The sequence below is a fragment of the Artemia sp. Qi Xiang Cuo genome, chromosome 9 (assembly GCF_049724085.1).
Source record: "Artemia sp. Qi Xiang Cuo chromosome 9, ASM4972408v1, whole genome shotgun sequence".
Classification (NCBI taxonomy): Eukaryota; Metazoa; Arthropoda; class Branchiopoda; order Anostraca; family Artemiidae; genus Artemia; species Artemia sp. Qi Xiang Cuo.
In genome coordinates, this window is record NC_142802.1 from 18,981,606 (window position 1) to 19,001,074 (window position 19,469).

Here is a 19,469-nt window from a genome sequence, read left to right on the forward strand (position 1 = left end):
TCGACTATGCTGAACAAAATGGCTATCTTAAAATTTTGATCGAGTGACTTTGGAAAAAAATGAGCGTGGGAGTGGGCCTAGTTGCCCTCCATTTTTTGGTCGCTTAAAAAGGGCACTAGAACTTTTAATTTCCCTTCCAATGAGCCCTCCTACGATATTCTAGGACCACTGGGTCAATACGATTACACCTGGGAAAAAAATCAAAAAAACAACAACCAATAAACACGCATTCGTGATCTTTCTTCTGGCAAAAAAATGGAAATTCCGCATTTTTGTAACGAACTTCTATATTCATATATTTTTAATACGTATATTAGAGGGTTCGCCCCCTAGTCAATACCTTGCTCTTTAAGCAAAAGTTCGAATTTTGTTCTAATTCTTTAAAAATGACCCCTTAATCACAAATGAAGTTAATTAGAATAAATAGATCTTATGAAAGTACTAAATAATCTTTGGCTTAAAGAGCGAGGTATTGACTAGGAGGTGAACCCAATCATATACGTAATGCTTTCTGTCGTTTTAAGTTTTGATGTTGCTCCTTACTTTCAGTTGAAAAACTTGCTTTTTTTATATATATATAATTTCTGATCTTTTTTTAAATAATGCTGGGAAATCCGACGCCCTCTTCATAGCAGTGTCCCTTCCCCCATGAAAACTTCCTTCATGGAATGATCCTCCCACATAACCTCCGACCCACTCTCCCCACCCACTACCAGAAAAAATCCTCATTGAATACGTCTGTATATACCCCGCTTGTCAATAGTATATGTTAACATCGGGCTAAACTCATAACTTTCAGCCCTCCCCCCAGCGAATTCGGGAGACTAAACCATTTTAAAAGACATATTCATCACATTTTCGACCCTGTTGAACAAAATGGCTAGCTCAAAATTTTGATCGGGTGACTTTGAGAAAAAAATGGGCGTGGGAGGGGGCCTAGTTGCCCTCCATTTTTTTTGGTCACTTAAAAAGGGCACTAAAACTTTTAATTTCGGTTGAAATGAGCCCTCCCAAGATATTCTAGAACAACTGGGTCAATACGATTACCCCTGGAAAAAAAAAACAAAAAAAAAACAAATAAACATGCATCCATGATTTTTCTCCTGGCAAAAATACAAAATTCCACATTTTTGTAGATAGGAGCTTGAAACCTCTACAGTAGGGTTCTCTGATACGCTGAATATGATGGTGTGATTTTCATTAAGGTTCTATAGCTTTTAAGGGGTTTTTCCCCCTTTTTTCGAAAATCAGCCAAATTTTCTCAGGCGCGTAACTTTTGATAGGTAGGACTAAACGTGATGAAACTTATATATTTGAAATCTACATTAAAATCTGATTCTTTTGATCAAAATTCCGTTTTCTACAGTTTCGGTTACCATTGAGCGGGGTCGCTCCTTACTTACAGTTCGTTACCACGAAATGTTTGATTAATTTAGTTAATTTAGGAATGTCAAGACTGTTACGATTTCCATATTTTTAACTTTAGATTCTTGTAAGCTTTGTGTTTGTTTCTTTATTTCACAGCACCCGAAGTACTTTTCCCCTTCGAAATAAATTTCTATGTCCATAAATGATCTGAGAAACCTATTAAGTTAACGAACACAAAACACTAATGTAGTTGTAACTGAAATATATCGGTAGCGAACTTAGTTCTCACTTATTAGAACTTATCAACAAGTTTTTTGACGAAAAAATAGATCCAGAAGACTTTAAGGAAACCCTGATGGTTCTTTTGAACGAGAAAGAGGACATGCCCCAGTGTTAGAATTGCAAGAGAGTAAACGCAATCTTTAATGCTAGCTAACTATCAGAAAAGGTAGATAATTTTCCTGGCTCAATAATTGGCCTGCGTAGGATGACCAAAAATGTCATTATTCCGTTATCTTACTGATTGCGAAAATACTTGTGATTCAGCATAAACTTAATAACCACTGAAACTGTCTTCTTTGCAGAATTCCAGATAAATATGCTAGCCATCAGGGACCTCCAAGAAATTTAAAAAAGAATTGAGTGAGTGCAAGTGAAAACAATTCTAGAGGCTTACATAAGCTTTGGGAAACATAGCGTTCTAAAATTGTAACTTTTCTCCGATTTTACAATGGCCTACTGCTAAGCATCCTCTTAAATATTAATTTTTATTTGCGTAGGTCGAGATTTCAGTAATACAGTCTTCTTTAAAAGCTTTGGGAGAAAAAAATTTCAGAGGCAGCGCTCTAGCGTTCCCTCTAAAATAAAGAGCTACGTACCTTCAATGTACAATTTTTTCGACCACTTCGCACGAAGGAACTCATTCGATTGAAAATTGAGAGATCTAGCACTAATTTTAGAGCCAAGAGTGACTGTAGGGCAACTAGCCCCCTCTAATGTACTTTTTTCTCCTCACTCTTTCGCAGCCCCCCCCCCCATGATAGCAGATCAGAATGCTAAGAGGCTAATGAAGTTTTGTTCAGATTAGTCAAAAGATTTAATAAATATGGCTCTGGGAATGACATGACTCCAAGTCCCTAGGGGGGAGGGGATAAATAATACAAATTGTCAATTGCTTACATATAAGTTTTATAGTGGAAAAGAGGGTTGTTTGGTATTGGGTGTCTGATTGGCCCAAAACCTCCAAGGATTGTTCTCTAGACCAAGAGGATCAAAGATTTTGTTGGGAAGAAAAAAGGCGCAAGTCTTATGTCCTTGGGCTAAAAGGAGCCTCTTTTCTTTTTTCTGATTAGGAAGAAACTTTTTTTCTGATTAGCTCGAAACTTTAAAAGAATCGTTCAACCCTAAAAAGAGTAGAAATGAAGTCGTATAATAATTCAAATTTGAAACGAATATAAATTACCTACGAACAAACTAATAAATTCAAAAGGAACAGAAATTAAAATGACTAACCACATCAAACACAAAGATAACAAATACTGCATTTATTGCAGCATTTAGATGAACAATCAAGTTAAACTTGAAATTAACGGAAATTACCGAAAATAAGGAAAAGGCTAAAGGCCAGAAATCTCTAATGGTTCAAGCCCTCAAGTCCTCGGGTTAAGGAGATCCAAAAAGAGACGGAAAACTGACAAAACCCCGAACTAATTCACCTGAAAATAAGACAAAAAAACTCCCCCCCCCTCTCCCGAAAAACTCAAAACTTAAAACCGTGAATCAGGGGGAGAGGCAAGGCCTCCTAATGTAAAAATATAATTTGGCTTGGAGCATCGACAGATCAATAAAAAAGGGCCCCCAAAAGAGTCCATTTTTCAGGATTGGCTTGGAGTTACGTCCTAAAGTCGTCAGGACATGGGGACGCCAATGCACAAAAAACAAAGGAAACTTGGTTCCCCCAAACATGGGGCACAAAAAAGGTCAACAATATTTTTTAGTTGCGGCCGCCCCCCCCCCCCCAAGATACTGGGCAAGAATGGTCCAAAAAACTTTTCAGATTGGCTTGAAACTTTCAAGAACCGGAAGGGAGAGGGATGTTGGGGTGACCAGAAATGGCTCTAAAATTTTGTAGTTCCTGGTCATTTTGGAACTCATAGCCTTTGGTCCCAGAACAGAACGACACCTAGTTTGCAAAAATAACTTGGGGGCATGATCCCCCCCCCCCCAAAAAAAAGGATCTAAACGACCGAAAACTTTTTTCCTGGTCAGCTCAACTGACATTCTTAAGTCCTGGGGTCAAGAAGATCTCACTGCAAAAGAAAAGAAAGAGAAAAAAACTATAGGTTGTCCTGAAAAAGACAGAAAACGTTTTTCTCCGACTGTTAAAGACTGACACCCGTAAATTCAGGCCAAAGAGACACTAAACCACAGAAAAAATTATTATGTTGAGGGTTCGGGCCCAAAAACTGGATCAGAAAATGTCATTTCATCTTTTTGCTTGAAACTTATATCTAAAAGTCCTTGGGGCCCTAAAAAGCGTCAACGGACTTAATTTTATGAATTTCATGATACTTAAAACCGCAAGTCGATGGCTAAGAGAACCCTAAACCTAATGCTAAAAATATTAGTTTGAAAGAAAGCCCCCCCCCCCCGCTCCCCTTAAAATTAAATCGAAAAAGAAGATTTTTTTTATAATAGGCTTGAAATTTGAAAGGATCGGTATAAAGGTTAAGGAGACTACGGATTTCTGTTCGGGGGAGGGAGGGTCTTAGAGAACCCGCAAATGGACCAAAAAGTTTGTTGTCAATGATCAGTTTGATACTTGCAGCCGCAATTTTATTAGAATTCTTTGCAGTTTGTCACTTAATTTGAGAAAATATCGTAAAACAGTAAATACTTCTAAAAAAACAAACTTAAATGTCACCTTCAAAAATTCTAAGGCAGTTGAGAACGGCAGTTAAGATAAAAAAGCACATTCACCGATAGGTAGCTCTCAATAGAGACACTGGAGAAACCTATTTATGTCCCATTTATACTGAACTAATTGATTTTGATCGTTTCTATTTAAATAAAAAAAATAATATTTTGCAATCTAATTTAATCTGTGATGGTGTCATACCTGGGAAGCGTTTAGCTTTTAAAAATGCTCTGTATAAATTAAAAAATTGAATTACCATTCAGTATTGTATTTTTATTCAGTTACCCTTTCACCGTTACATTGAAAGGGTCGTCAAATTTTAGTTATTGTGTTTGTTTTAAGGTTTGATTTTTTATATTATCCTTGGATTTTTATTATATTTTATTATCGTGCACTGAGGACGGTCAAGCGGAGGTCTTGGCCGAAATATTTGCATTATAGTCTATGTTTTCACTGGCTCGTATTATCATCGTTTCTCTCTTCTTTACATTTTTTTTCATTTTGTCATGATTAGCCAGCGTGGTCTCAGACATCACTTTAAGATGGCACATCCAGACCACGGTATAGAGGGGGGTCAGAGGATTAATATTATGTAGGGGGGGTAAGAGGTCTATGCTATCCATTCTACATGAAGGTATACTATAATCTTTAGAGGCAGTAAATGCACAGAACATACCTCCATACTTCCTTCGACATGGTCTTCCTTCACCAGTAGCTTATTCTGATGAATACTTAGAGTCGGCATCAGCATTTCACTTAGTACAACTAATCACTCAGTGACACTATGACAGATCATACGTCTACCCAAACACCTATCCAGCCATTGAAAATACACTCATTAATCATTGATTACAGCTAAGCGGACAATTCAAAACGTGTTCCTTAATGACGCTAAATACCCCTCCCCATTCATAAGAACAGGTTAAGCCTTTTCTTTTCGTGATGTTAATTGAAAAAAATGGGTAGCAGCTAGAAAAACTAAGTTGAATGAAGTTTTTTTTGTCTGTCTTAGACTAGCAATGATAAATCAACAATAATCTATCAATGTACAGAAGCTAAGCCAACTTGTGAGGTTTTCCAACGTAAAAGACACGACCTAGACGTAATTCATCGTCAAATATGTTTGACAATGTATAATCAAATTCAGGAAGCCAACTCGAGATGCAACATTAAAGTCCAAATGAATCAGACACCGCATTTCTCTGATTTATATATATATATTTCAGAATAACAAATATCATAATCTGTGTGATAAAATGTTCTCAAATCCAACCAAAAATTTAGTTATACTGTTGAATTGCTGGGAACTTCAGGGGGAAAAGCACAGGTGAGAGACAGAATGATGACTTTGTTGCAGTCATTTCAAATCCTTTTTTAACAAAAATAAAATATTTAATCCTAAACATGCAATAAAAGCACGCATACACATAAAATTTAGAAAAGGTGAAACTGTCCATTAACTTTAGGGTAGATGTATCCACGATTCCAGGACAAAGATCCCAATGAAATAGATTTGATGGTAAAATCAAATACACATTAACAAGTGGCTCCAACAAAGATTTTGAACAGAATACACTTAATTAATTCTGATTCACAACCATGCAGCTTCAGAGGCTTTAAAGTACACCGCATTAAGAATTAGACTGGTTAAAAAAACCCTTCGGTTCCATAGCAGGCCTAAGCTAATCGAGATCGTGACAAACTGCTCGCATTTTCTGTGCTGAGGCGCACTATAGCATTAGCATTGGAAGTGGCAAGAAAAGGGTATTTGAAATATTTTGTCAACCGTAAATAAAAAAGCGGCATTAACCTTGAGCGGAGAATGACTTGCGATACAAATAATTGGAAAAGAAACATTTTAACTATTTCTAATGGAAAGATGGATACAAACCAGGGAACTGCAAAAACAAAAATTTCGAATTCCATTCATGGTTATTTCGAGGAATTTTAGAAGAAAAAAAATAGGATAAAGAGTGAAGTTGAAACTTAAAACAAACAAAAGTTGTGGCTTCACCAATTATGTAAGATATGTCTACAAAACTGGCCCAAATAAAGTGAAAATATCGTAAGGCAAAGGCCCCATCGGTGGGGCATGACAATATTTAGGTAGGTCATGGGCAAGATGTACAAATTTTGGCTGACTATACTTTAGAGCCTTAACTGTAAAAAAACAAACAACTTTTTCATGTGAATGAAGTCACATTTAAACGAAGAGCAAAAAGATACATGATAATATTGCAATGGTGTTATAGCCTACATTATATAAAAGGTGCTTGTATTCAGACAATATTTTTCATTAGTATAAAATATGCTTAGAGGATGACCCCCCCCCCCAAAAAAAAACAAAAAACAAGTTAATGGCCTTTTAAGCTTCCTTCAGGTTAATACACGGAAAATTTGAATAATAGAAATTAGATATCACGAACGGGACAGAGGGCAAGTTTTAGGGGGTCAGAGGGGGCACTTGCCCAGAATGCAGAAATTTTAGGGGCGAAAAACTTCAAATAAATAATCCAACATTTACAATTATTTTCTTTCTTTTTTTATTAAATAAAGTACACAGCACAGTTGGCGGCAAGTAGCCTACAAGCAGATTGAATCTGAAATTTTTATTTTTTCCATATATTTTCCCATATAAAGTAAGAAATGTCAGATTTTAATAAATGGCAAATTTTGTTGATAAATGAAATTTTTTTAATAAATGAAAATTTTGCAATAATTTGGCATGGAAGTTTTTTGGAGATAGGGGAGCACTAATAAAGATTTTGCTCCGGGCACAAGATAGGCCAGAACCGCCACTGGGGGGGGGGGCATCAGGGTTTAAGAAATACCCAAGTGGGACATGGCCCAGAATCGGTCGAGAAACACTGCTCTAAATGAATGAAGCTGAAAGTAAGGAATACCAAGCCGAACTGGGAGCGGCATAGCATTTCTTCAGAGTAGAACTTTCAAAGAAAAAGGAAGTAGTTTAACTATTTCGAAGAGTACTGAAACTCTAGGCAAAGTACTTTTTATTTTCTTCCAAAAACCGTAAATAGCTCTAATCCTGACAGAACAGACAGAATTTTCGATGGGAAGGGGTCATAACCTCTAACCGTCAGGAGCACTAACGTCAGTCATGACATCGACAAAATCCGTCATAACATCGACAAAAAATCCGTCAGAACCACTAACCGTTACAACATCGACACATCAGTTCATCAACAGTCACAATCGCTACCCATTAGGACGTCGACAGTCATAACATCGACGCGTCATAACATCTAAAAATTTTTTCATAACGAAAATCCGTCAGAACCACTAACCGTCAGAACGTCGACAGTCATACCATCGACACGTCATAACATCTAAAAAATTTTTCACCATCTAAAATTTTAAAACTTAGTTTTTTGGGGTTTAGGGGGAAAGATACCTAGGTTAGGTTACGTATTTAATATATGCTATGCTTCACCCTCACCCCCTGAAGTGCAAATATATAACCGAAATTTGTTTCTAAAGTATTATATACTTGTTACTGTTATATAAACTTATAAATTTGTTTACACAACGAAAATCCGTTAGAGCCAATAACCGTCAGAACGTTGACACGTCATAACATCAACTTCTTTTTAGATGTTATGACGTGTCGATGTTATGAATGTCGACGTTCTGACGGGTAGCGATTGTGACTGTCGATGAACTGACGGGTCGATGTTATGACTGTCGACGTTCTGACGGTTAGTGGTTCTGACATATTTTCCTTGTCGACGAAATGACGTTTAGTGCTTGTTACGGTTGTTCGAAATGGTAGCACCCCTTTTTCGACGATTCAATCCAGAACAGTAACTTCTCACATATTTGGAAAACAGTCACACTAGGCAACTACAGTTGGTTCATTGTTTTTTCTTCTTTTTTTTGCAAAGATCTTTGAAATTTATTCCCTACTCACTACGATTAGTTGAAGTTAGATAAAAAAAATAATAAATAAATAAATAAATAAATACAATGTTGAAAAACAGGAATTTCCAACTATATTTATGAAGAACATTAAGTGACAAAATGAATGGTTTATTATTTTTTATTTTTTTTAATAGCAGAAACAGAAAACACAAAAGTCCTTAATTAACCAAAAATATACTTCAAATAGTTCAATAGAATATTCAATACTTGATTAAACTGTATCACATAACGAGTCCATTAAATAAAGCTTTGCTGACAAGAATAAAGTAAGAAATTTTATTATTATAGAAGTTCGTACAGAATGGGAATCCAAATACAATGATAGCCTACCCTACTTTTTCGCAGTTCTTGAAATCTAGGGAAGTGACTTCTTGTTCAAATGATTTCAAATGGCCCCTAATCTAAAACTGGAAAAAATAAATTGTCTCAGTTTAAATTTTCTAAACCGTTCATTGCCCACTGCTTATTCCGGACTTCACGTACAATGCAACCACATGGAAAATGTCACCAACAATGACAAAGATAAAAGGATCAACTGTTTTTGTCATTGCCGATATTGCCGAATCAGCTTCAAAAACGGCCGAGTAAGATCAAGTCAAAACAATGACAATACAAGGAAAGTTCCATTTAAAAAACGGGGCAGTGAATAGCAAAAAATGGAAGTGTCTGTCATTGTTACTAAAGTAATGATGAGGTAGCTTAATTTCACCAGAACTGAATATTTAATAAAAGGCATTATTAAGGATGACCTAATAGCAGACTATTTCTACATGAGAAAATAACCATAAAATTATAATAGCCTATCGGGCATCACTACCTGAAGAAATTTGAAAGGTAAAACGAAAGACATGCATAATTGATACAAGCAATTTTTGCCATACAAATAGAATGAAGTATTGTTAGCTTATTTTTATGCGAAATGAAAATTAAGCTCAGGACAAACCCAGACAAACAAAAGCCTGTTCACAAAATATAGCACACAGAATGAAGACAACATCTAATTGTAGGTTCACCTTCGGGCCAGCCCTCCTTCAAAAACCAATTTTTTACTATTATACAATTTGTTGCCATACATGTAAGAAAGTTTCACGGCATTCGTAAAATAGAATGAAGTATTTTTTGCTTATTCTTATACGAAATCAAAATTAAGCTCACAAAAGACCTAAACAACAAAAACCTGTTCTCAAAATATAGCAAACAGAATGAACACAACATCTAATTCTAGGTTCACCTTGAGGCCAGCCCTCCCTCAAGCGCCAATATTTTTAATGTAGGGGACATGGATTTTTGGGGGGAGGGGTTGGCAAAACGACCAGTTAGTCATGATAGAATAGAAAATAAATATGAAATAAGAAGGCCCTCCCCCTAATTGTCGCCCCTGTCCTTCTCCCTAATATATCAAAACACACGTGCTTATCCGTGCCTCGGTGGTTAAAACTAATATTCAAAACGCAAGCTAAAAGGATTATACTAACCAGGATGTATACAAGATTCTGTTCGAGGGAGGGGGGGGGTACAAAAATAAATTTTACAAAACGTATCAAAATTTCTTTACGTGCATTTTTTAGTTTTTTAAGATTTTAACAAAATTTAGGGGTGGAGGGGGGGGATAAACACGGTAGCCACCCCTCCAACCGGGTACGGCCTTGGATAGCCATAGAGTAGAGCATTATCAGTCTCTAGTATTATGGATGGATAAATAAAGACTAAGATTCAAATTTTGGGTCAAAAAGCAAAAATAATGGAAGTGATGGTGAGCAAACTGATTTCTACTTGAGATGAGAACTTTTTTAGTCATGTGTCTCGTTAGCTTCTGGCCTCATATACACTTGCAGCTTCTTTCTTTGTACTTTCTCGTGTTTAGCGCGCTCAGCTTGAATGCTGTTAGAAAGTCTGATGAATTTACGGTATATAGGGACTAGCTTCGCAGTAAGGCCTACAAATAACAATTAAAAGTTTTCATTCATAAAGCGCATGCTTTTTAGGTTTAAAACACTAACAGGCAAAAGGACAATATTCTCCGACTTTAAATGTCCCTAAATAAATAATCGACAGTAATCTCAGCCTGAAATTCTGAGACGAAAATTGGCTGCAAGAACTGCACATACAGAACATTTTCTGTAAAAATACAAGTTTTTTTTTATAATTTACACACTATATATATATATATATATATATATATATATATATATATATATATATATATATATATAACAAGTCGTAAATTATAAAAAAAACTCGTATTTTTGCAGAAAATGTTCTATATGTGCAGTTCTTGCAGCCAATTTTCATCTCAGAATTTCAGGCTGAAATTACTGTCGATTATTTATTTAGGTTATTTATATTATAAGTTAACTACAGCTGCACACAAAGAGCGTCTCCATTTAGTGAAATTTATTTAACGGTTTTAATAATTAATAAATTTATTTAATGAGCAAAGAGAACATATCTTTACTTCAAATGCTAATGTACTCAGCTGTCTCAGGAGGCTACATACTTAGCTTACCTGCAATATTATGTTACATAAAGGAAATCCCCTTTGTTATAGATCCAATTTAAAATAAATAGTTTTTTTTTTCAAATGAAAGTAGCGAGCGACACTAAAACTAAAAGGGAAGAAATATCATGCCATACACGAGGGTGGGCTGTACTTTCCTCAACCGCCCCACTCTCCCTTGAAGTTTTACAGCGATTTAAAAACACTTCTTATATCAACAGAACGGCCCTTGTGCTTCCTTGGATTAGAGATAGATTTCTCCCCCAACGCCAAAAAATTCCTTCTATATGTAGCTAAAAGATTATGGAGTCATGGGTTTTGGGCATTACAACGCCGCAATATTTGAGGCTTTGAGCGAAATCTACACACCTACATAAAGACCCAACACCGTGCAAAATTACTGTCTTTTAAACTTGAATGCTCAATACATGGTTTTTCGGAAATTTTAATTCAATTTTCTATGGCTCTTATGCACCCTTGGCCCAAAATAGTCGATTAGCGCCACAAAATGGCAAAAAACTCTACTTTGCTGAGGCATAATTTTTTTCGTTACATAAAAAGAGTACTAAAACTTTCAATTTCCTTTATAAAGATCCAATTCCCGATATTTTAGGATGATTGGTTCGATATGATCACCCCTGGAGAAGAAAATAAATACACATCCGTCTCGAAACACACCTTCACGGAAAAAAGATAATTTGGTACAATAAAAATTATAACACAAGACAGCGATCAGCTGATGATCAACTATATAAAATGCCTGTAAGACCTACACCCTATTTTTACCTCCGTCCATCGACCCAGTACGAAAATAATGACCTGCTCGGGACTGAGAATGTTCAAAGAAGATAAATGACCAAGATAATTAAGGCCTCGAGGAAGAAAAGTAAGGGGGAAAGATTAGAAGTAACGAACTTTAATCAGATGTACATAAAGTGTTAAGGCGTGTGAGATACTAGCATATAAATTGTTGCAACGTAACTTTTTTCCCGTTTCAATTTAATTCTGATGTTGGGTGCGGAACTCGAAGCCACTCAAAAAAGCTTGCCATTCTTCTTGGGTTAAAATGTTATATATCTGTTTGCAATGGGTGTATTTATCTGAAAATGCTTATCTGAGCAGAAGTTGTCCTGATTCAGAGTTGGGTCTTATAAGAAGTCTCTTGATGTTGAATGGAGGAACAATTACCCCGATATAAAGTTTGGTCCCTATATTGATTAAATTACTCAGTTTTAAAGGTGTTTTTCAATGTATTTTCCCGCTGGACCGTCTTTGCTGGCCCAGTAAAAATCTGTAGATTATCCATACGTGCTACAGATGCTAGGATGGTTCTCCCTTTCGCTAACCTGCAAATGCAGTCTTCTATAGTCGGTCTGAAATAAACTGACGGAATATAGAAAACCATTCTCGCTTATTGGTTATTTCTTATCCTAGTGTAACCGTTACTTTCACTGTTTTCTTTTCGTTCATGTGTTAAACAACAGAACCAATTTTGTCAAAGCGTCTGATAGGATTCAATTTTTTATTGCAGATTAAGATCAAAAATCATATACCATTTTAGGGCAACGAATTGTTATATGACACAACCATTTCTGTACAAATATTTTTCACCATTTGTCATTTAAAATTATACATATAAGTGTATATTTAGAAACTGTACCGCACTGTGGGAAAGGCTGTATTTACCTAGGAACAACACAAGACATTCTATACTTGTTTAAAAAGGCACGAAGAGAGACAGGTAACCGTCAAGTGGAATGGGTGGACTTAAATATCTCCAATTCTTCTCAAGAACTTAGTAAAGTGTTTACGCAAGCCAGACTTACTAATGCAAAACTCGCACAAAAGACAAACTTCCTTCTTAAATAAGTCAACACACAAAGAATGTCAAAAGGTCACACGAGCGTTTCATTTTAGCCTTGAATGCCTCAATTGGATATACTCAAATGTGACTCACAATTTTTCCCCAAGGAAAGATTCTATCAAACCGTTCACGGCACTGAACACAAAGTAAAGAGCAGCCCTTATCAATGAGAACTAAAATTCAAAAAACATGATGAGAGGACAGTAGGCCTACATGCATCAAGGAATATGCCTAGCAAATGAAAATTTGTCTAGTTTTACGATAGGGGGCGAATGAGATTCCTTATCCTGTTGAGCCAGTAGTTGTAGAACATCACATGAGGGTCAATTCAAATGGAATTATAAATTAAACATTCTATTAAACTTTAAAAAATACGTGGGAGACACGTATTTATTTATGTTTTTTTTTTACACCGTCATCGCTGCTACGTCGACTGTCAGTGCAACGAAACAACAGTTTTAGATAGAATTGGGTCAAAACATTATAGAACAAACGTTCTACGATGTCCAACTAATTTATAACTCTCGAGGAACTATTTACCTAGCATCCTGGCTTCCATACGCAACGCTATTTGTTGCAAGTAGTGGCCAGCCCTACCTATGCACCACTCAATCTATTTCTGGTCCATCACCCGTCCCTCCACGAGTCCATTGTACACTAATCGAGCAAGCGCGCAACCGCTTTGTCGGCTATTTCAAATTCAATGTGTTCTGCGCAAAGAAGTGTACTTTTTTTTTTAAGCTTGGGGAAGGGGAGGGCGGTCTTAGATATTTTTATAGAAATGTGGAATTTCCTTAGTAATCAGAGTTAGTCCAGAATTTTTAATTAGATAGAAAAAAATGTGCATAGCCAACGCAAAAGTTTTTCATACAGACATTTGTAAGCATCTCATTTCTTTAAGAAGGGGAGGGGGGGGGGTGGTGGTAATTCGGACACTCAAAGTCAAGACATTACCTGAAAAGGACATTTGGTACTTGGGCATTATATGGGTATTTCTAAAAAGTAAAGTTTGGCTAATGATAATGAAATAAAATAAAATAGGATGAATATATAATAGTTTATAAACAAATTTGGGCTATATATTTGCACATTATGGGTGGGGGTTGGGGTTGTAAAGCATTGCATATATTAAATACGTAACCTAACCTAACCTAGGTACCATTCCCCCCCCCTAAATCCCAAAAAACAGTAGTTTAAATATCGTATACGCAATGAAAACCACGCTATGCATTCCATTACTTTATAGCGGTGTCTTGAATTAACCCGTCAAAAACCAGGTTTTTCGTGACTGGTTTCCTTGTAACTGTCCATATAATGCCCAAGTACCGGACATTTTTAAGCTAGAAACACAATACGCAGCAACCGGTGAGCTTGCATCAATAGCTGAAATTTGTAAAACAGTTTCTATTTGGAGCTCCAGTAAGTCTATTAAAAAAAAAACAAAAAAAATAATATTGATAGCTTCACGTCTTTATGCCTATAAAAACAAACTACAACCAGAACAGCTTAGCACACAAAAACAACCCCTATCAAGCCAACCTAACACTCAGCCCAGCCTATTCAACCATGCATAATGCAATGACAGAAGTGACAAAATAATAGCAGCCCAAGGAAAGCGTTAAACGTCTTTATCCTGTCACTTTTAAACGAAATATGTCACAGAAAAGGTAATTCCTGAACGAAGATGAGAGCCTATTACAGCAGATTCCATCCTCCTTAACCACTAACCATCCTGTTTAATTTAAAAGCTGACTAAATGACGGGAGCAACAATAGGTGTTGATCCCATTGAAAGATTTATGGCGAAGTTTAATGAAACAAGTACCAAATTCATAATAATTATGCGCTCGATAGGATTTATACTGACAGTGGCAAAAAGAAAATAAATTCTCTTTTAAATCCATTTCATTATATATTAGGTGACAAGCAGAAGAGCGAGATGTAACTACACAACAAAATATGGAAATTAAAGGGCAAGTTTTTAGTTGGACGTTAAGTTATATTTTCATATATACCTACGTATATTTATTTATTTAATTAACTATGAAGTTCATTTACTTCAGAAGTCGGACTTAAATTATAAACTATAGTTTAAAACTTAAAAAATCTCGAGTTAAGAAGGTAGTAACAGCATGGAAGTTCTAGTCGTTTCTTCTATAGAAGCAAAAAAATAGTCAAAATCTGATCAGATGTATTTACTTATTCTGTTTTAGAAATAATTTCCTACTTTACTTCGAGCGCTGCTTTAGCTAAACTAAATTTGTGTAAGAAAAGTTCATTAGTTTCTTTTCTTTTCGTCACTTATCCGATTTTAGTTGAAAATTTATCTGAAGGAGCGAAAGTATATGGTTTTATAAAAAATAAAATAAAAAATCAATGAAAAAAATTTATAAATTCCAGAAACAATTGAAAATTCAAGCAAGGGGATACGGCAAATGGTGGTTGACATATTGGGACCCAATAATAAGGCATCAAGTAGAAAACCATGAAATAAGTATGCAAAATATAGGAAAACATATTTGAATTCATAAATTGAAGTGTTTTAGCTACATACACGATTCGACTTTCAGAGAAGTTTCCCAAGATTCCACTTTAGGAAATTTTTACAGAGGAAAAGTCAAATAAAATAAAAGGCTAAACATTTTTTTTCAAAAATCCGACAAGAGGAGAGTTTGATCTCACTCGCCATAAAAAACTGCCTAGGCAATCCTTTAAAATACAGGGCACTACAATTTTTATATAGTTATTTGTTGCTTCATACCTTCTGAAGACTCTCTAGTTGACTATAAACAGGCACGTGCCCAGTATATTTTAGGGGGGAGAGAAGGGCAATAATAATATAAATTATTTGATAATTACGTAGTATATGAAGCACCCAGAAATTCTGAAAATTTATGATTTTTTTTTGGGGGGGGCAGCCCCTAACCCCCCCTTGCATATAGGTTAGACTAAAAAAAAAAAAAAAAAGGGACACATTTAATGCTAGGTATATTAATGATCAATAGCAATAGGGACCCTTTCCATCTTAAGTTTAGCAAGAATGTACTTACGGGATAGGATCTATGGTGCATTCCGACGTCCGTATCAGAAACGGGCGACGTGACTGCAGCGTCTGTCAAAGCATTGACCTCTTCCAAGTCGGTATCGGGAAGAGAGGAGATGTCACTGACACCTGAAGTGCTCGCTTCTCCCTCACTTCGGCGTTCAAATCTAGAAGAGGGCACTTCTTTTTCCTCCTCTTCAGTATCGTTAGCTGAGTCGAGGAGATCGAGACTAAGATTCTCGACGGTAAGGTTTGATCCCTAGTAAGAAAAGTATTTTAAATCTTTTGGATGTTAGTAACCATCCCTCTTGCCTCCTTAACAATTAGCAAGTTTGACATCTGATTTACTGACATTTAATTATGCTAAAATATTTACAAAAAAAACACATGGTACTTTCTGAGCTATCCCAGCCAGCATAGCTACATAATACAGAAGAAAACTTGGAAAATAGAGAACTAGTAGTAAGAGAGAGAAATAGAGTGGAAGGAGGAACAAATACATCCTTTTTGCGCCAATTACGACCAGTAGTCAGTAACAGGCCTCTCAAAAATTTGGACTTCTTTGTCTATACATTTTTTCGCGTTTTGTGCCCTCGGAGGCGCCGTTCGGAAGTGGAAAAGGGGGCTATTACCTACCATAATTTCCCCAAAAGTTCCAAGAAATAGGAGTCAAGCGTGCTGAAAGATGAAACAAGGTAATTACATGTCATTTCATGATTCCCCTCCTCCCTCCAGAACTGTAAAACACGGTCACTGGTGCCTCTGGGGTCATATACAATGGTCCTTGAATTAAGCACATATCACAAACAGTTCTAGGAAATCACTATTGGGAAGGGGATTTAAATGATAAAAATACAAGATGACTTAGGACTGGAAGTTTGTTCAATGATGAAGCTCTGCCTCAAAATGAGTAGGACGGACGGAGCTTATTACCTGACTTCCTCTGACATGGTAATATTTAACACAATTTAAGCACATTTAATTTGTTTTGCACATCGGACTTTCTAATTTAGAGACGAGTCTACTTAATAAAAACCGTCTGTTTTTTTTTTTTTTTTTTTTTTCCGGAGTAAAGCAAACTGAATAACAAGACTTATATACAGAAATCACTACTTGTAGGCATATATGTAACGGAAATTAAGTATTTTGTATCCTAGAAAATCAAAATAAATTTACATCTTGCAATAAAAACGTTAAATATTTTTGTAAATGACAGTTAGTAAACAAAACCCGAAAAAATCGGGAAGTAGCTTTTCAAAACAAGGATTCCACAATTGCCAAAGTACACAGGAGTTTGCACTTGAAATAAAAAGAAGAAGAAAAAGAAGAAACAACTGAAACTTTTCAATTTAAATCATTGGCTGACTACAATCGTTCTATCTATAATAGAGCAAACTGACTTCGGCAAAAAAAAGAGGATCTGACGTTAATTATTTTCAACTTTATTTATTATCATTGTAACGTCAAATAGAAACGAAATTAAAGAAAAATGTGGCAATTTCTGATCGCAACTCGCTAAAATATTTTTCGATTTTTTTTTGTGATTTCAGCACTGACTTAGCTCTCAATTTTGTAAGCCTAAAAGGATACTCTCTAGAAGAGCATGAAAGAGACGAGATCCACTGATTATATGTTCAGAGGTATATTTCATTAACAGAGGGCATGGGAGCTCAGCGGTAATCGGAACAAAAAAGATTACACCACATCTAGCTCAAAGATAGCCACAGGCAGTTTGTGCAATAGGCACCAAACTTAGGCCATGTTATTTAGCTATTGTGCCAACTTTTTACTAAGTAAATCCTCATGGTAAGCAAAAACGAAAAAGTGTCTTTACGGGATCTCCTCTCATAGTCATAAAAATAGGTTTTCACGTAAAAATATATATTAGGGGGTGTTCCTTATAAAGAGAATTACAAAGGGTTTGCGATAAATATTAAGAAGGAAGATTCGCAAATTCAAAACGCCTAACTAACTGGCTAGAAAACACTTCTGCCTAATCGTTAAGGAAAAAAAACGAAGACAAATATCCTTCAATAAACAAATGCGGAGTATCAAATTATTTCACCAACTACAGTCAGCACATCTTATTACAGTGCTTGCCAATAAACTATTCCTGAGTAGTATGATATCTATATATCCTAGTTTTACACCTTTATATGGCATACTGTTGGACTCCGACCAGAAATAATATGCATTACAGAGGATACATAGATATTGTTCCTTTCAGGAATTTGGCCTACGTTACAGAGGTGTTAGAATTCTGTCAGAATATGATTAGCCATTGACAGAAATTATTGACAGATTTCTTAACCCTTTCTTCAATGAATTTTTAATTATTATCATTTTCAAATATCTGTCTGAATACGATTGACAAGGTGAATCCATTGAGAGTTAAATGAATAAATTTTTTATTTGGGTTGGATAAAACCTGTAAAGGGTTGAAATTTTAATCCCTTAATATTATTTTATTGGAGAGATGTCTTGACAATAATTACTTAAATTTCCGAAGAGTGAAATCTGAGGGGATGAAGACTGCCAGTCAATACCTTTTGAAAAGGATTACATAGTATTGGGAATATGCATAAAGTTGAAATTAATAAAGTCGTATAAAATTTAGGCAATGATACGGCAGTCATTAGTCATCCATGCTCCAACTTCCAAGGGCCCTAGTGCCCCTCCCCCATTTTTTATATACTTTTGTTTTAAGTTTGATTTTTTAACTTTTATTTTTTATTTTTTTAACATAGAAACTTTTTCATCTTTTTTTACATGTCTTAAAATTAAATGAAATATGCTAAAAAGAAAAAAGATCACATTTAATATTTTCAAAACACGAAATGAGAATGACATAGGTATATTAGTCGTGATTTTTACAATTACAAAAATAATGTTTGTAGTAACACTTTTTTATTTATGCGACTGTACCAGTGGAACTCTTTGGCTGCTCATCGACAATACATAGTTTATTGTATATTTTCAATCAGTATGTTTTGTACATTGGAAGGATAAACACTTGCATCTTTTCTTTAAATGTCGATGAAATATTCCAAGAAAGTGAGTGCACATGATAAAGTCATCGTTGCGTCAAATGCTGACAAGAACAAATGTTTTAATTATGAAACAAGTACTAGTGGAGATCTCGTTGGAAATGTATGTGTACGTTGTCATGACAGTGAGCGATTAAATTCCTTTGGACTACCTTAACCATTCAACATTGCTGATGATGGATATATGAGAGTGAGATATTCAGATATTATAGCACTCAAAGGGAATGCCAACATAAAAATAATAGTTGATGAAGAGGGGCAACTTCTGGTTATTTGTCCTGGTAACACGTTACCCGTTGGTAAATCCTATCGTCATTTTCCCGGTATTAGTATTCAAATGAAAGCAAAGAGAAAAACAAAGGCCTATTGCTGCACTAATACCATAAACAATATCTTATCTGCGTGCCAGAACTGTTACCGGTGTAAAAACAATGTAATAATAGACAGTGAAATCTCAGGCAAAATAAAAAGGGCATTGGTAGATATTATCACTATTAAATATAAAGATGAATTGATGGATAATAAAGCATATGTGAACATTATTACTACCACTGATCATATACCAACATATATAGTCAATTAACCTAATAATATCAAAGACGAAAGGCATATTGAACCTGTAGCTGACGCCACAGTAAACATAGTGAATGACTCAAAATGGATTATTGATTATTCTACTGGTTATGAATTATGAGAAGAGAAAACCTACACTAACAAAAGGGAACATGGTGAATTATTTTATGGAACAGATTCAAAATGTCCAAAGTTGTTCGATGATGTTAATAATGTATAATA

The 19,469-nt window shown here is 35.4% G+C and overlaps 2 protein-coding genes across 2 annotated transcripts in view; one reads left to right on the forward strand and one right to left on the reverse strand.

The window, feature by feature from the left end:
- LOC148948399 (pentatricopeptide repeat-containing protein 2, mitochondrial-like) overlaps positions 1 to 19,469 on the forward strand; it is a 447,312-nt gene that overhangs the window by 61,219 nt on the left and 366,624 nt on the right. The window lies entirely within an intron of this gene.
- Positions 1 to 19,469, reverse strand: part of LOC148948400 (uncharacterized) — a 111,863-nt gene that overhangs the window by 14,222 nt on the left and 78,172 nt on the right. Inside the window, exon 6 of the mRNA XM_089094497.1 lies at positions 15,635 to 15,886. Coding sequence (XP_088950623.1) covers positions 15,635 to 15,886 — 252 coding nt within the window. The remainder of the gene's footprint in view (positions 1 to 15,634; positions 15,887 to 19,469) is intronic.